Raw genomic sequence first — 18,723 nt, forward strand, 5'->3', positions numbered from 1 at the left:
TCAAACCAGTGCGCCTGGCACCTACAACCATACCCCGTTCAAAGGCACTTAAATCTTTTGTCTTGCCCATTTGTATTTGTATGTATTATGGATCCCCATTAGCTGTTGCCAAGGCAGCAGCTACTCTTCCTGGGGCCCGGCAAAATTAAGGGAGTTATACAATTTTAAAAACATTACAATACAAATTTCACAACACATTAAGGGTGTGCCCTAAAGCCCCTACTCTACTACCACATATCTACAACACAACATCCATGTGTACGTGTGTGTAGGGTGCGTATGTTATCGCGTGTGTATGCATGTATCTGTGCCTGTGTTTGTGTCTCTTCACAGTCCCTGCTGTTCCATAAGCTGTACCCTAACCCTAACCCTAGTGTTCCAAGTAGTCATGGCTCTAGGTAGTACTGTGCGCCTCCCATAGTCTGTTCTGGACTTGGGGGCTGTGAAGAGACATTTGGTGGCATGTCTTGTGGGGTATGCATGGGTGTCCGAGCTGTGTGCCAATAGTTCAAACAGACAGCTCGGTGCATTCAACATGTCAATACCTCTTACAAATACAAGTAGTGATGAAGTCAATCTCTCCCCCACTTTGAGCCAGGAGAGATTGACATGGATATTATTAATGTTAGCTCTCTGTGTACATCCAAGGGCCAACCGTGCTGCCCTGTTCTGAGCCAATTGCAATTTTCCTAAGTCCCTCTTTGTGCCACCTGACCACACGACTGAACAGTAGTCCAGGTGCGACAAAACTAGGGCCTGTAGGACTTGCCTTCTTGATAGTGCTGTTACGAACGCAGAGCAGCAATTTATTGTGGACAGACTTCTCCCCATCTTAGCTACTTTTGTATGAATATGTTTTGACCATGACAGTTTACAATCCAGTGTTACTCCGAACAGTGTAGTCACCTCAACTTGCTCAATTTCCACATTATTCATTACAAGATTTAGTTGAGGTTTAGGGTTAAGTGAATGCTTTGTCCCAAATACAATGCTTTTAGTTTTTGAAATATTTAGGACCAACTTATTCCTTGCCGCCCATTCTGAAACTAACTGCAGCGCTTTGTCAAGTGTTGCAGTCATTTGAGTCGCTGTAGTAGCTGATGTGTATTGTGTTGAGTCATCCACATACATAGACACAATGGCTTTATGCAAAGCCAGTGGCATGTCGTTAGTAAAGGTTTTAAGTAAGGGGCCTAGACAGCTGCCCTGGGGAATTCCTGATTCTACCTGGATTATGTTCAAAATCAAATCAAATCAAATTGTATTTGTCACATGCGCTGAATACAACAGGTGTAGACCTTACAGTGAAATGCTTACTTACAAGCCCTTAACCAACAATTCAGTTTTAAGAAAATACCCCCCAAAAAGTAGGAGATAAGAAAAACAAATATTTAAAGAGCAGCAGTAAATAACAATAGCGGGGCTATATACAGGGGGTACCGGTACAGAGTCAATGTGTGGGGGCACCGGTGTCGAGGTAATTGAGGTAATATGTACATGTAGGTAGAGTTATTAAAGTGACTATGCATAGATCATAACAGAGAGTAGCAGCAGTGTAGAGAGGAGGGGGGGGCAATGCAAATAGTCTGGGTAACCAGTTGATTAGATGGTCAAGAGTCTTATGGCTTGGGGGCAGAAGCTGTTTAGAACCTTCTTGGACCTAGACTTGGCACTCCGGTACCGCTTGCTATGCGGTAGCAGAGAGAACAGTCTATAACTAGGGTGGCTGGAGTCTTTGACAATTTTTAGGGCCTTCCTCTGACACCGCCTGGTATTGAGGTCCTGGAAGGCAGGAAGCTTGGCCCCGGTGATGTACTGGGCCGTACGCACTACCCTCTGTAGTGCCTTGCGGTCGGAGGCTGAGCAGTTGTGACTGTCTTGGTGTGCTTGGACCATGTTAGTTTGTTAGTGATGTGGATACCAAGGAACTTGAAGCTCTCAACCTGCTCCACAATGGCCCCGTTGATGAGAATGGGGGCGTGCTAGGTCCTCCTTTTCCTGTAGTCCACAATCACCTCCTTTGTCTTGATCACGTGGAGTGGGAGGTTGTTGTCCTGGCACCACACGGCCAGGTCTCTGACCTCCTCCCGATAGGCTGTCTCATTGTTGTCGGTGATCAGCCCTACCACTGTTGTGTCATCGACAAACTTAATGATGGTGTTGGAGTCGTGCCTGGCCGTGGAGTCATGAGTGAACAGAGAGTACAGGAGGGGACTGAGCATGCACCCCTGAGGGGCCCCTGTGTTGAGGATCAGAGTGGCGGATGTGTTGTTACCTACCCTTACCACCTGGGGGTGGCCCATCAGTAAGTCCAGGATCTAGTTGCAGAGGGAGGTGTTAAGTCCCAGGGTCCTTAGCTTAGTGATGAGCTTTGAGGGCACTATGGTGTTGAATGCTGAGCTGTAGTCAATGAATAGCATTCTCACATAGGTGTTCCTTTTGTCCAGGTATGAAAGTGCAGTGTGGAGTGCAATAGAGATTGCATCATCTGTGGATCTGTTGGGGTGGTATGCAAATTGGAGTGGGTCTAGGGTTTCTGTGATAATGGTGTTGATGTGAGCCATGTCCAGCCTTTCAAAGCATTTCTTGGCTACAGACGTGAGTGCTACGGGTCGGTAGTCATTTAGGCAGGTTACCTTAGTGTTCTTGGGGACAGGGACTATGGTGGTCTGCTTGAAACATGTTGGTTTTACAGACTCGGTCAGGGAGCGGTTGAAAATGTCAGTGAAGACACTTGCCAGTTGGTCAGCGCATGCTCAGAGTACACGTCCTGGTAATCCGTCTGGACCTGCAGCCTTGTGAATGTTGACCTGTTTAAAGGTCTAACTCACATTGGCTGCGGAGAGCGTGATCACACAGTCGTCTGGAACAGCTGATGCTCTCATGCATGTTTCAGTGTTACTTGCCTCGAAGCGAGCATAGAAGTTATTTAACTCGTCTGGTAGGCTCGTGTCACTGGGCAGCTCTCGGCTGTGCTTCCCTTTGTAGTCTGTAATAGTGTAGTACGATTCGATCTTAGTCCTGTACTAACGCTTTGCCTGTTTGATGGTTCGTCGGAGGGCATAGCGAGATTTCTTATAAGCTTCCGGGTTAGAGTCCCACTCCTTGAAAGCAGGCAGCTCTACCCTTTAGCTCAGTGCGAATGTTGCCTGTAATCCATGGCTTATGTTTGGGGTATGTACGTACAGTCACTGTGGAGACGACGTGATCGATGCACTTGTTGATGAAGCCAGTGACTGATGTGGTGTACTCCTCAATGCCATTGGAGGAATCCCGGAACATATTCCAGTCTGTGCTAGCAAAACAGTCCTGTAGTTTAGCGTATGCTTCATCTGACCACTTTTTTATAGACTGAGTCACTGAGGCTTCCTGCTTTCATTTTTGCTTGTAAGCAGGAATCAGGAGGATATAATTATGGTCAAATTTGCCAAATGGAGGGCGAGGGAGAGCTTTGTACGCATCTCTGTGTGTGGAGTAAAGGTGGTCTAGAGTTTTTTTCCCTCTGATTGCACATTTAACATGTTGATAGAAATTAGGTAGAACTGATTTAAGTTTCCCTGCATTAAAGTCTCCGGCCACTAGGAGCGCCGCCTCTGGGTGAGCGGTTTCCTGTTTGCTTATTTCCTTATACAGCAGACTGAGTGCGGTCTTAGTGCCAGCACCCGTCTGTGGTGGTAAATAAACAGCCACGAAAAGTATAGCTGAGAACTCTCTTGGCAAGTAGTGTGGTCTGCATTTTATCACAAGATACTCTCCTTCAGGCGAGCAAAATCTAGAGACTTCCTTAGATTTTGTGCACCAGCTGTTGTTTACAAATATGCACAGACCGCCCCTCCTCATCTTACTGTGCTGTTCTATCTTGCCGGTGCAGCGTATATCCCGCTAGCTGAATATCCATGTCATCATTCAGCCACGATTCCGTGAAACATAAGATATTACCGTTTTTTATCCACATTATAGTAGGGGGTGTAAAGCCATAACACACGTTTTTCCAGCAACAGACTATGATCGATAATGTCAAAAGCCGCACTGAAGTCTAACAAAACTTATGAATGGCACAAATACACAATCCATGTCTCAATGCTTAGAAATCCTTCTTTAACTTGTCTTCTTCCCTTGCTCTACACTGATTAAAGTGGATTTAACAAGTGACATCAATGAAGTCTAACAAAACCCTATGAATGGCACACATACACAATCCATGTCTCAAGGCTTAAAAATCCTTCTTTAACCTGTCTCCTCCCCTTCATCTACACTGATTGAAGTGCATTTAACAAGTGACATCAATAAGGGATCATAACATTTACCTGGATTCACCTGGTCAGTCTATGTAATGGAAAGAGCAGGTGTTCTTAATGTTTTGTATACTCAGTGTACACTGGAGTTGCTTACCAAGACGGCATTGAATGTTCCTGAGTGGCCTAGTTACAGTTTTAAATTAAATCGTCTTGAAAATCTAGGCAAGACTTGAAAATGGCTGTCCAGCAATGATCTACAACAAACTTGACAGAGCTTGAAGACTTAAAAATAAACTAATACGACCAAATACTGTACAATCAAGGTGTGCAAAGCTTCCAGGGACAGATTCCAATTTAGGAAATTACGCCTTTCTTATGCATGCCTTTCCTACGCACTTCTTAGTAGCTGGTATTCAGACTTACCTTATGCAGGTGCGCAACGGGCTTTGCAGGCGAGGTTACCTTGCGCACGCTGAATAAATGTAATTCAACCATTGAAAACGCTCCCACTTACTGGCCAACATATTTTCTCGTGGAGTTTTCATTCAATAGGATTTTCAGTACCTTTATCTTAAGCCATACATTTAAAAAAGGTGTACCTTTAATTATAATTTTGCCGACAGAGTCAATAGAGCACATTGAGAGAAAGGGTTCAGAAAATAGGGATCAATGAAAGAATGCCATCTATGCATCTTCATCTCAGTTTCAGCACCAACTGGTAGATTTTAAACATCTTTTAGATTATTTAGGCACATTTTAGGGCTAGGAAAGTACGTATGAATGATTTAAAAAACTGTTTTGGAGAGCCTTTACGTACAAAATATATTGATGAATAAAAAAGACAGTGGTTTGATTCATTCTGAAAGTTGTCATATTCAAGTTAAAACCATGAAATATTGGAAGGTGGAAAAAGATGTACAATAGGGGTTGAACAGTAGTTCTATAGATCTACCCTAATCCTCACTAATCATGGAACTGTATGACAACGGTCCAGTCATCGTGAAGCATGCGCCAGGCTCCAGGTTTACCTGCTACTTGTCGTCTGAGTTCCATAATGATTCAACTAGGCTACATTATCCCAAATTAGCAGACGTAACAGAGGAAAGAAACGTTAACGGAATGGAATGATGCAAAATGTAAGCTACAAATTGTTTCAGCCCTATAGAAGCCTATAGCTTGGGTGTCCTAATTTCATCCAGGAAAATTGTGAGGGTACACAATTAAAATTCTTAAAAACGGCACAGCTATTTATAGACTATTTCACTGTAGAAAAGGGACCGCAATACATGCCATGTTGATATGATTTTCAGTTTGCTTCCATATGGCTGGTTTCACATTCGTCTCCAGGAATCATAAGAAAAAATTATCTAAAACAATTGTTTGTGTATTTATTATTTACCCAAACGGATTAATAATTTACCTAGCTCTTATCAATAGTTCTTATTCATTTATAAATGATAGGTCATGGAGAATGCTGTTATTTCTATCTGAAAAAATGAAGTAGATGCTTTTTCCACTTGGAACCGGTAGGTTCGCCCGACCATACTCATGGTTTCCTCACGCATAAAGGCAGTGGAATTAAGTCAAGGTCAGAATATGGCTTATCTGTAGACACACCTCCACCAAACCTTCATTTCTGAGATCTCCACCCTAAACAAATAGTGGGTGAATAGCATGCTATTCTCATGCTTAAGTTCAAGGTCAGAATACGCACAGAGAGAAAACTGCATAAAAAGGGAATAACGTTCCATTTATGTGTGCTTAACTCAGGTCGCAATTGGGGCCTTAGAGACTTACCCAAAAGACTCACAGCTGTAATCGCTGCCAAAGGTGATTCTAACACGTATTGACTCACGGGGTTGAATACTTATCTAATCAAGATATATTAGTGTTTTATTTTTGAATTTTTCTTACACTTTGACATTACAGAGTATTTTGTGTTGATAAAAAAAAATACAAAAACAAAGTCCATTTTTATCCCAATTTGTAACACAACAAAATGTGGAAAAAGTCAAGGGGTGTGAATACTTTTTGAAGGCACTGTAACTTATTTAAACGGCTGGAGTTAGTCTTAAATTAGGGTTTAAAAAAATGTTTGACAAAGATACAGTATACTGTCATAGAGAGGTTTCTGATATTTAATTGTATTTCTTTCTCTGGAGAGATCCAATCAAAGACACACTTTTAGAAGTTGTGTTCTCCTTGGCATTTCGTTCAATGGCTGTCATTTGAGAATCTGACACAAACAGAGTAAGTGGGCTGGAAATCGGACTGGTATGTGGGGATTTAGAAAGATTCAATTTTTTCTTCAGTTTCTCATGTTTCATGTTGGATAAGTCTGTTCTAGTGTATTGCTCATATATATTCAGTAATGGAAGTAATCATAGAAATACCCAACATCACCAGTGAACTTAAAGGCTCTGACCATTACCAGGACATGTTTCTAGACTACAGTTACAGAATAACTATGGCCGGGATTCAATCGAAGGTGCTCTATAGTGCAGGCCACTAAACAGCCGACAATGCACCTTTTAAAGGCATTTGCGCAGATCGCATTCATGGCAAACGCTGCGCATGTCGGCTCAACTGTAAATTACCTTTAAAAGTATGTTAATGTCCACAGCGCTATAGAGCTTTGAATTGAATCGCAGCCTATATCTCTCAAGCTGAAAAGGATGCTAAAACCATCAGCAAGTCTTCTTTTCTCTCATTTTTTCCTTCCTTCTTTCTCTCTTTCTTTTTTACCTGTCTCTGGACCTCCACCAGGTTGTATGGGAGGGCCCCTTCCTCTACTGGAGCAATCCTGTCAATGTCCACCAGACCAACACGGCTGGAAGAGAGGAGGAGAGAGGGGAAAGTTTCAAACGGTTCTACCATTTAAATGCTTCTGACTTTATCCTTCTGACCCGGGTAAGATAGATCATTGATATTCAACAATATCTCCCTCATTCTCTCTTTCCCTCGCTGCATCCAAACAAAACAAAAACATTTGTCCGTGATTCCGGGGACCTCTCCAACTCTGTGCGTGCGCTCCCCACGGTCCACATTACATCTCTGTGACGTTCCCAGATTTGGGAGCAGCTCAATCCCCTCCGATTATTGGTAACAATTATCTCCTGCATCTCCAATCAGAGGCTGGGGAGACTATTAAAGTATCCCATTGCCCAGAAATAATAATCAGGTGCTCAGAGAGGGCACAAATTACTGGCACTCTACGCCGCCGGTCGACCCTATGGAGCAAGATGCATGGGAACGTGAGCCGTGTACAGTTAGAAGAACCGCTGGCGTTCCGTGTGGACTCCCCTTCCCCGTGTGTGTGTGTGTGTGTGTGTGTGTGTGTGTGTGTGTGTGTGTGTGTGTGTGTGTGTGTGTGTGTGTGTGTGTGTGTGTGTGTGTGTGTGTGTGTGTGTGTGTGTGTGTGTGTGTGTATATGCTCGTGTGTATGTGTCTCCTCTTCCTCAGACAAATGCTGAGTTTTGAAGGCTTATTTGAGTGAAAGGGGATTCAGAAGAGTCATGTCTGCCTCATTTGATCAGGCTGCAGTGAAAGCAGACATTTTGGAAGAAGAACGACCGGGTATGACGAGCTCCAGTGATCCAATGACAACCAAATGGATTAATGGGACAGGCTATTGAGACCCAATCAACTGAAAAGTAGTATTAACTACAACAGTACATGCTAATGTGGAAATACAATGAGAGGAATGGACTACACTATGCAGTATCAATGACTGTGGGAAAATGTTTCCCCTAATATGAAGCTTCATTCAATATTGCTGGAATTCAATGATTTAAAACTGAGGTTGAGAGGGCTTATCATGTATGATCTGTTTTGCATAATTATGTATCTTGAACGCAACTGTAATTAAGCTATTAAACTGAATAGGGCTATCTATTTGAGGCCTAGCCTTGTCATCTGTGTGTGTATGTGTGTGTGTGGGGGGGGGGGTGACTCACCCCCGGGACTCAGACAAGTCAGCCAGATGGAACAGGATGTCCACCTCCATCGGAGTCACCTGACCAAACCTCTGGGCCGCAATGATGAACTCCTCTGTTACAGGAGAGAAGGAGAGGAGAGGAGGAGACGAAGAGGAAAGGAGAGCAGAGGAGAGAAGAGGAAATGAGAGCAGAGGAGAGAAGAGGAAATGAGAGGAGAGGAAAGAAGAGGAGACAAAGAGGAGAGAAGAGGAGAGGAAATGAGAGGAGAGAAGAGGAGTGTGATGGATACTCCCACTTTATTTATCTTTGATTTATACAGGTGATCCCAGTTGAGAATAAAATCTCTCTTTCCCACATGTCCAACATCCTATACACAAATACAGTGTTTGAGATAATCCCCTTAAATTAGTTCCCACATGTATTTCCTGTTTACAAAGCCTCATTGAATTGACTTAATCTGTTGTTTAGACAGACAGACAGTGTACAGTAAGGGAAGTGTTAGGTACATAATGAACAGGTTGTTAACTGGGTTGGGTTGCATCCCAAATGGCATTCTATTTCCCTATTTAGTGCACTACTTTTGACCAGGGCCCAGGCTCTGGTCAACAATAGGGAATAAGGTGCCATTTGGAAAATAGAGAATAGGGTGGCATTTGGGACTCAGCCATGGCTGACTTACAGTGTGATTTCTATAGCTCCGGTATCTGGTATTGAGTGACCAGCTTATTCAAAGAGCAGTGTCCTGGCTGTGTCGTGACACACATAAACTCAGCAAAAAAAGACATTTCCTTTCACTGTCAACTGCCTTTATTTTCAACAAATTTAACATGTGTAAATATTTGTATGAACATAACAAGATTCAATAACTGAGACATAAACTGAACAAGTTCCACAGACATGTGACTAACAGAAATTGAATAATGTGTCCCTGAACAAAGGGGGGGGGTCAAAATCAAAAGTAACAATCAGTATCTGGTGTGGCCACCAGCTGCATTAAGTACTGTAGTGCATCTCCTCCTCATGGACTGCACCAGATTTGCCAGTTCTTGCTGTGAGATGTTACCCCACTCTTCCACCAAGGCACCTGCAAGATATTTCTGGGGGGAATGGCCCTAGCCCTCACCCTCCGATCCAACAGGTCCCAGACGTGCTCAATGGGATTGAGATCCGGGCTCTTTGCTGGCCATGGCCGAGCACTGACATTCCTGTCTTGCATGAAATCACGCACAGAACGAGCATTATGGCTGGTGGCATTGTCATGCTGGAGGGTCATGTCAGGATGAGCCTGCAGGAAGGGTACCACATGAGGGAGGAGGATGTCTTCCCTGTAACGCACAGCGTTGAGATTGACTGAAATGACAACAAGCTCAGTCCGATGATGCTGTGACACACCACCCCAGACCATGACAGGCCCTCCACCTCCAAATCGATCCCGCTCCAGAGTACAGGCCTCGGTATAACGCTCATTCCTTCAACGATAAACGCAAATCCGACCATCACCCCTGGTGAGACAAAACCGCAACTCGTCAGTGAAGAGCACTTTTTGGCAGTCCTGTCTGATCCAGCGACGGTGGGTTTGTGCCCACAGGCGACGTTGTTGCCGGTGATGTGTGGTGAGGACTAGCCTTACAACAGGCCTACAAGCCCTCAGTCCAGCCTCTCTCAGCCTATTGCGGACAGTCTGAGCACTGATGGAGGGATTGTGCGTTCCTGGTGTAACTCGGGCAGTTGTTGTTGCCATCCTGTACCTGTCCCGCAGGTGTGATGTTCGGATGTACCGATCCTGTGCAGGTGTTGTTACACGTGGTCTGCCACTGTGAGGACGATCAGCTGTCCGTCCTGTCTCCCTGTAGTGCTGTCTTAGGCGTCTCACAGTACGGACATTGCAGTTTATTGCCCTGGCCACATCTGCAGTTCTCATGCCTCCTTGCAGCATACCTAAGGCACGTTCACACAGATGAGCAGGGACCCTGGGCATCTTTCTTTTGGTGTTCTTCAGAGTCAGTAGAAAGGCCTCTTTAGTGTCCTAAGTTTTCATAACTGTGACCTTGATTGCCTACCGTCTGTAAGCTGTTAGTGTCTTAACGACCGTTCCACAGGTGCATGTTCATTAATTGTTTATGGTTCATTGAACAAGCATGGGAAACAGTGTTTAAACCCTTTACAATGAAGATGTGTGAAGTTAGTTTGATTTTTACGAATTATCTTTGAAAGACCGTGTCCTGAAAAAGGGACGTTTCTTTTTTTGCTGTGTTTATATATTCAGTAGAGCAGAGATCAGATAGCTAGCTCTGTTTACTCCCAGACATCAACTCACTCTCAGTCTATATACAAAGATCATCTGACTGTCTATACACAAAGATCATCTGACAATCCATAAACAGATCATCTGACAGTCTATACACAAAGATCATCTGACAATCTATACACAAAGATCATCTGACTGTCTATACACAAATATCATCTGACAATCTATACACAAAGATCATCTGACTGTCTATACACAAAGATCATCTGACTGTCTATACACAAACATCATCTGACAATCTATACACAAAGATCATCTGACAGTCTATACACAAAGATCATCTGACTGTCTATACACAAAGATCATCTGACTGTCTATACACAAAGATCATCTGACTGTCTATACACAAAGATCATCTGACTGTCTATACACAAATATCATCTGACTGTCTATACACAAAGATCATCTGACAATCTATACACAAAGATCTACACTACCGTTCATAAGTTTGGGGTCACTTAGAAATGTCCTTGTTTTTGAAAGAAAAGCACATTTTTTGTCCATTAAAATAACATCAAATTGATCAGAAATACAGTGTAGACATTGTTAATGTTGTAAATGACTGTTGTAGCTGGAAACGGCAGATTTTTTTATGGAATATCTACATAGGCGTACAGAGGCCCATTATCAGCAACCATCTCTCCTGTGTTTCAATGGCATGTTGTTAGTTAATCCAAGTTTATCATTTTAAAAGGCTAATTGATCACTGAAAACTATTTTGCAATTATATTAGCACAGCTGAAAACTGTTGGTCTGATTAAAGAAGCAATAAAACTGGCCTTCTTTAGACTAGTTGAGTATCTGCAGCACAGGAAAAAAAAAAAATATGTATGAAATGTATGCATTCACTACTGTAAGTCGCTCTGGATAAGAGCGTCTGCTAAATGACTAAAATGTAAATGTAAATCAGCATTTGTGGGTTCGAATACAGGCTCAAAATGTCCAGTAAAAAAGTACTTTCTTCTGAAACTCGTCAGTCTAATATTGTTCCTGAGAAATTAAGGCTATTCCATGCGAGAAATTGCCAAGAAACTGAAGATCTCGTACAACACTGTGTACTACTCCCTTCACAGAACAGCGCAAACTGTCTCTAACCAGAATAGAAAGAGGAGTGGGAGGCCCCAGTGCACAACTGAGCAAGAGGACAAGTACATTAGAGTGTCTAGTTTGAGAAACAGATGCCTGTAAGTCCTCAACTGGCAGCTTCATTAAATAGTACCCGCAAAACACCAGTCTCAACGTCAACAGTGAAGAGGCAACTCCAGGATGCTGGCCTTCTAGGCAGAGTTCCTCTGTCCAGTCTCAACGTCAACAGTGAAGAGGCGACTCCAGGATGCTGGCCTTCTAGGCAGAGTTCCTCTGTCCAGTGTATGTGTTCTTTGCCCATCTTAATCTTTTCTTTTTATTGGCCAGTCTGAGATATGGCTTTTTCTTTGCAACTCTGCCTAGAAGGCCAGCATCCCGGAGTCGCCTCTTCACTGTTGACGTTGAGACTGGTGTTTTGCGGGACTCAGGACTCAGCATTTCCACATCACTATAACAGCACTTACAGTTGTCCGGGGCAGCTCTAGCAGGACAGAAATTTGACAAACTGAGTTGCTGGAAAGGTGGCATCTTATGACGGTGCCACGTTGAAAGTCTCCCAGCTCCTCAGTAAGGACATTCTACTGCCAATGTTTTTTTATGGAGATGGCATGGCTGTGTGCAATTTTTATACACCTGTCAGCAACAGGTGTTGCTGAATCCACTAATTTGAAGGGGTGTTCACATACTCTTGCATATATTGTGTATATTCCATGTAGCAGACCACAGAACGAGTTGCATTCATTTCATTGAAGTTAATGTTGTAATCAGCCCTACCCTAAGAAATGAGGGCGTGGGGGCGGTAACCACAGCGATGACGTTCCAAGCCAAAACAGTGGCCCCGCCTCACATACGGAATCAATCAGGCCGGTTGGTGGGGGTCACAGAGGGTGAGGGGGGGGGAGCGAGAGAGAGATGGAGACGTGGAGCTCTGCACGCACAGACCAGGTCCCAGTAGGGCCTAATGACTGTGGCTGGGGGGGCACCACAGCCCAGCCACGGCCACGCCACGGTGGGAACAGCCAAGGGAACTCAGGCCCACACCCCCGATAAGGCCCCGATAGCATCACACTCACATACCCAGAACCCAGAACCCCAGAGCCATGTGGTGGACTGACCTACTCAGCATCAAGAGAGAAAGAGAGAGAGAACCAAGCCTACAGTGCTCAGCTTATTCTAGACAGGGAGAGACATTGGTTCAACAACTGGTCTCTGAGGTAGAGAGGGAGGGAGAGAAATTATGTGAAGGGGGGCTGTTGAGCTAATTGATAACTCTGACTTAACACATGTTAACTGTCATTTTAATGTTTTTATTTTACCTTTATTTAACTAGGCAAGTTAGTTAAGAACAAATTCTTATTTTCAATGACGGCCTAGGAACAGTGGGTTAACTGCCTTGGACGGGCAGAACGACAGATTTTTTTACCATGCAACCTTTCGGTTACTAGTCCAACGCTCTAACCACTAGGCTACCTGCAGCCCCGTCATATCAAGTCAAATCATGACATATTGTGTATGTTTTTCCTTTCCTCTATGCTATTTGTGATTTGTGAAACAACTGTTAGTTTGGTCCTGGCCATTTACCCTCTAATGGTTTAGGGTAGAATTTGGGCAGGGTTAGCTGATCCTAGATCTGTGACTCAGGGGAAACTCCTAGCCAAACAAGAGCCAGGGAGGATGTGTCACAGACAGGCTCAGTGAGAGACCCGCCACTGCTGCTGAGAATTCTGGGTAAACTTCCCATGTGTCTGTTGGGACGCATCCAGCAGGACCAATCAAATGTGGACAAGGAGGAGGAGGTGGGGGGTGGGGAGTGGAAAAAAGAAAACAAACAAAACTACCACACACACAACCACATTATCTGTGTGTGTGTGTGTGTCTGTATACGCATGTATGCTGTGTGTGCGTGCATGTACGTGTGTGTGTGTGTGTGTGTGTGTGTGTGTGTGTGTGTGTGTGTGTGTGTGTGTGTGTGTGTGTGTGTGTGTGTGTGTGTGTGTGTGTGTGTGTGTGTGTGTGTGTGTGTGTGTGTGTACGTGCGTGCATGTGTGTTAGCGTATGTATGTCTACCAACCTTTAGTGACTTCCAGGACTCTACTGCTCCCAGCCAGTGTGGTGTAGATCTTCCTAATGACATCCATGTTGTTCAGGAGAGAGTTGAATCCATTAAAGTAGGAAAAACTGACCTGGTGAGATGTACTGCCCCCGGCCGCCTGGGAGAGAGAGAGAGAGGAGGTAGACAGAAGGGGGGGAAGGAGGCAGAGGGAGAAAAAGAGAGAGAGAAAGGGAGGGAGAGAGAAAAAGGGAGGGAGAGAGAGAGAGAAAGTGGAGGGAGAGAGAGAGAAAGGGGGAGAGAAAACACAACCCATATTTATGTTTTACTATTTGCACATCGTTACAACACTGAATATATACATAATATGACATTTGAAATGTCTTTTGGAACTTCTGTGAGTGTAATGTTTACTGTTAATTGTTATTGTTTATTTCACTTTTGTTTATGATCTACTGCACTTGCTTTAGCAATGTTAACATATGTTTCCCATGCTAATAAAGCCCCTTGAATTGAATTGAGAGAGCGTGAGAGAGAGAGCGAGAGAGAGAGAGCGTGAGAGAGAGAGAGAGAGAGAGAGAGAGAGAGAGAGAGAGAGAGACAGAGAGAGAGAGAGAGAGAGAGAGAGAGAGAGAGAGAGAGAGACAGAGAGAGAGAGAGAGAGACAGAGAGACAGAGAGAGAGAGAGAGAGACAGAGAGAGACAGAGAGACAGAGAGAGAGAGAGACAGAGAGAGACAGAGAGAGAGACAGAGAGACAGAGAGAGAGTGAGAGAGAGGTTAGAGAGAGACAGAGAGACAGAGTGAACAAAACAGAGTGAACATAAGCTATACACAGTACACAGAATGACATGCAAATATATGATATTCTTACACACAACCACACACACTGACATTCCCTTTCACACACAACATGACACAACAGCACAATTGTAATTAGTAGTGTGAAGGAAAAACACAATGGACCAGCTAATCGACCAGTTCGTTACCATCACACACTACAGAGACCGACTGTAAATATAATAACTCTCTGTAAAGGATTTTGTTTACGGGAAAGGAGATCGTCGTCAACACACACAGAGAGAGACAGGCACGCATGCACACACACACAAACACACACACCATACACACACAAACTGGCTTTCCAGAGAGGAGAGGAGAGCGGTAGTCATCAGGCTGTGTTTAATGAAGTGCTTCTCTAATGAGGATGGAAGGCTGGAGTAAAGCAGAGAAAATAGAACGAGGTAAGTCTTAAAACAGAGACTGAAAACGTTCCAGTAGGCTAGTACCCACTGCACACATTCCTTCCAGCCCACAACACAACTCTTTCATCGTTACACACAGCGTCTTGATTTAAGTCTGTTTAAAAGTACTTAAAAGCACTTGATGGCGTCAATGTGTTGGTGTCCCGTTTGATACAAGTATTTACATTTTCTCAGATGGAATGATTCATTAAAGTAACGTGGATGAAATATTGTGGATATTCATCTTGTACTATTTTGAATAGCGGGGGTGTGGAGAAAATCGTGGAAAACCATCCTTTTCACTAGATGGCGCTGTTTGCTTTACAGACACAGCAGTGAGCCCAGCACAGCTTGCAGTGAGGGAGAGAAGCCATCTGCAGAAGAAGGGAGAAGGTTGCTTGGGATGAAGATTCTCCTCTCACCCACTCCTCTCCTGACAGAACGGCACATTTATCCAAGTCCAAAAACCCAGCAGCCTCACACTGTTCACTGAAACATCATATTACTGTGCCCTAGCCATGACATCTACACAATAGCCATGACATCTACACAATAGCCATGACATCTACACAATAGCCATGACATCAACACCCTAGCCATGACATCTACACAATAGCCATGACATCTACACAATAGCCATGACATCTACACAATAGCCATGACATCAACACCCTAGCCATGACATCTACACAATAGCCATGACATCTACACAATAGCCATGACATCTACACAATAGCCATGACATTTACACAATAGCCATGACATCTACACAATAGCCATGACATTTACACAATAGCCATGACATCTACACAATAGCCATGACATTTACACAATAGCCATGACATCTACACAATAGCCATGACATCTACACCCTAGCCATGACATTTACACCCTAGCCATGACATCAACACCCTAGCCGTGACATCAACACCCTAGCCATGACATCTACACCCTAGCCATGACATCAACACCCTAGCCATGACATCAACACCCTAGCCATGACATCTACACCCTAGCCATGACATCTACACACGAGCCATGACATCAACACCCTAGCCATGACATCTACACAATAGCCATGACATCTACACAATAGCATGACATCTTTCTACACCCTAGCCATGACATGTACACAATAGCCATGACATCAACACCCTAGCCGTGACATCAACACCCTAGCCATGACATCTACACCCTAGCCATGACATCAACACCCTAGCCATGACATCAACACCCTAGCCATGACATCTACACCCTAGCCATGACATCTACACACGAGCCATGACATCAACACCCTAGCCATGACATCTACACAATAGCCATGACATCTACACAATAGCCATGACATCTTTCTACACCCTAGCCATGACATGTACACAATAGCCATGACATCAACACCCTAGCCATGACATCTACACAATAGCCATGACATCTACACAATAGCCATGACATCAACACCCTAGCCATGACATCTACACCCTAGCCATGACATTTACACCCTAGCCATGACATCAACACCCTAGCCATGACATTTACACCCTAGCCATGACATCTACACCCTAGCCATGACATTTACACCCTAGCCATGACATCAACACCCTAGCCATGACATTTACACCCTAGCCATGGCATCTACACCCTAGCCATGACATCTACACCCTAGCCATGACGTAAACACCCTAGCCATGACATCTACACCCTAGCCATGACATCTACACCCTAGCCATGACATCTACACCCTAGCCATGACATTTACACCTTAGCCATGACATCAACACCCTAGCCATGACATCTACACCCTAGCCATAAAATCTACACCCTAGCCATGACATTTACACCCTAGCCATGACATTTACACCCTAGCCATGACATCTACACCCTAGCCATGACATTTACACCCTAGCCATGACATCTACACCCTAGCCATGACATTTACACCTTAGCCATGACATCAACACCCTAGCCATGACATCTACACCCTAGCCATAAAATCTACACCCTAGCCATGACATTTACACCCTAGGCATGACATTTACACCCTAGCCATGACATCTACACCCTAGCCATGACATCTACACCCTAGCCATGACATTTACACCCTAGCCATGACATCTACACCCTAGCCATGACATTTACACCTTAGCCATGACATCAACACCCTAGCCATGACATCTACACCCTAGCCATAAAATCTACACCCTAGCCATGACATTTACACCCTAGCCATGACATTTACACCCTAGCCATGACATCTACACCCAAGCCATGACATCTACACCCTAGACATGACATTTTCACGCTAGCCATGACATCTACACCCTAGCCATGACATTTACACCCTAGCCATGACATCTACACCCTAGACATGACTGCTCCTCGCACTCTCCCTCCAGTGCGCCTCCACAGCCCAGTACGTCCTGTGCCTGCTCCTCGCACTCTCCCTCCAGTGCGCCTCCACAGCCCAGTATACCCTGTGCCAGATCTGCGCACCCGGTCTCCAGTGCGTCGCCCCAGTCCGGTGAGACCTGTTCCAGCTCCACGAAAGAAGCCTCCAGTGATGATCTATGGTCCGAAGCCTCCAGTGATGATCCATGGCACGAAGCCTCCAGTGATGATCCATGGCCAGGAGCCTGTAGTGATGATCCATGGCATGAAGCCTCCAGTGATAATCCATGGTCCGGAGCCTCCAGTGATAATCCATGGCATGAAGCCTCCAGTGATGATCCATGGCCCGGAGCCTGTAGGGATGATCCATGGCACGAAGCCTCCAGTGATAATCCATGGCCCGGAGCCTGTAGGGATAATCCATGGCAAGAAGTCTGTAGGGTGATCCATGGCCCGAAGCCTGTAGAGATGATCCATGGCACGAAGCCTCCAGTGATAATCCATGGCACAAAGCCTCCAGTGATGATCCATGGCGCAGAACCTGAAGTGATGATCCATGGCATGGAGCCTGCAGCGACGGTCCCTAGTCCTGAACCTACAGCGACGCTCTCCAGTCCGGAGCCTTCAGCGACGCCCTCCAGTCCGGAGCCTTCAGCGACGCTCTCCAGTCCGGAGCCTTCAGCGACGCTCCAAAGTCCGGAGCCTCCAGCGAAGCTCCCCAGTCCGGAGCCTCCAGCGACGCTCCCCAGTCCGGAACCTCCTGAGACGGCCTGCAGCCCGGAACCTCCTGAGACGGCCCGCAGCCCGGAACCTCCTGAGACGGCCTGCAGCCCGAAACCTCCTGAGACGGCCTGCAGCCCGGAACCTCCTGAGACGGCCTGCAGCCCGGAACCTCCTGCGACGGTGTGCAGCCCGGAGACTTCACTGTATCACAATTTCAGTGGGTCAGAAGTTTACATACACTAAATTGACTGTGCCTTTAAACAGCTTGGAAAATTCCAGAAAATTATGTCATGGCTTTAGAAGCTTCTGATAAGCTAATTGACATAATTTGAGTCAATTGGAGGTGTACCTGTGGATGTATTTCAAGGCCTATTTTCAAACTCAGTGCCTCTTTACAATAGTACGCCAGTATAAACACCATGGGACCACGCAGCCGGAGACGCATTCTGTCTCCTAGAGATGAACGTACTTTGGTGCGAAAAGTACAAATCAATCCCAGAACAACAGCAAAGGACATTGTGAAGATGCTGGAGGAAACAGGTACAAAAGTATCTATATCCACAGTCAAACGAGTCCTATATCGACATAACCTGAAAGGCCACTCAGCAAGGAAGAAGTCACTGCTCCAAAACCGCCATAAAAAAGCCAGACTACGGTTTGCAACTGCACATGGGGACAAAGATCGTACTTTTTGGAGAAATGTCCTCTGGTCTGATGAAACAAAAATAGAACTGTTTGGCCATAATGACCAT

The 18,723-nt window shown here is 44.9% G+C and overlaps 1 protein-coding gene across 1 annotated transcript in view; it reads right to left on the bottom strand.

Annotated features, from left to right (window-relative positions):
- Positions 1-18,723, bottom strand: part of LOC106570470 (electrogenic aspartate/glutamate antiporter SLC25A13, mitochondrial) — a 129,179-nt gene that overhangs the window by 78,139 nt on the left and 32,317 nt on the right. Inside the window, exons 7-9 of the mRNA XM_014142850.3 lie at positions 13,642-13,780; positions 8,195-8,288; positions 6,984-7,068 (exon numbers count right to left, since the gene is read on the bottom strand). Coding sequence (XP_013998325.1) covers positions 6,984-7,068; positions 8,195-8,288; positions 13,642-13,780 — 318 coding nt within the window. The remainder of the gene's footprint in view (positions 1-6,983; positions 7,069-8,194; positions 8,289-13,641; positions 13,781-18,723) is intronic.

The sequence above is a fragment of the Salmo salar genome, chromosome 14, assembly GCF_965601325.2.
Source record: "Salmo salar chromosome 14, fSalSal1, whole genome shotgun sequence".
NCBI classification, from domain to species: Eukaryota; Metazoa; Chordata; class Actinopteri; order Salmoniformes; family Salmonidae; genus Salmo; species Salmo salar.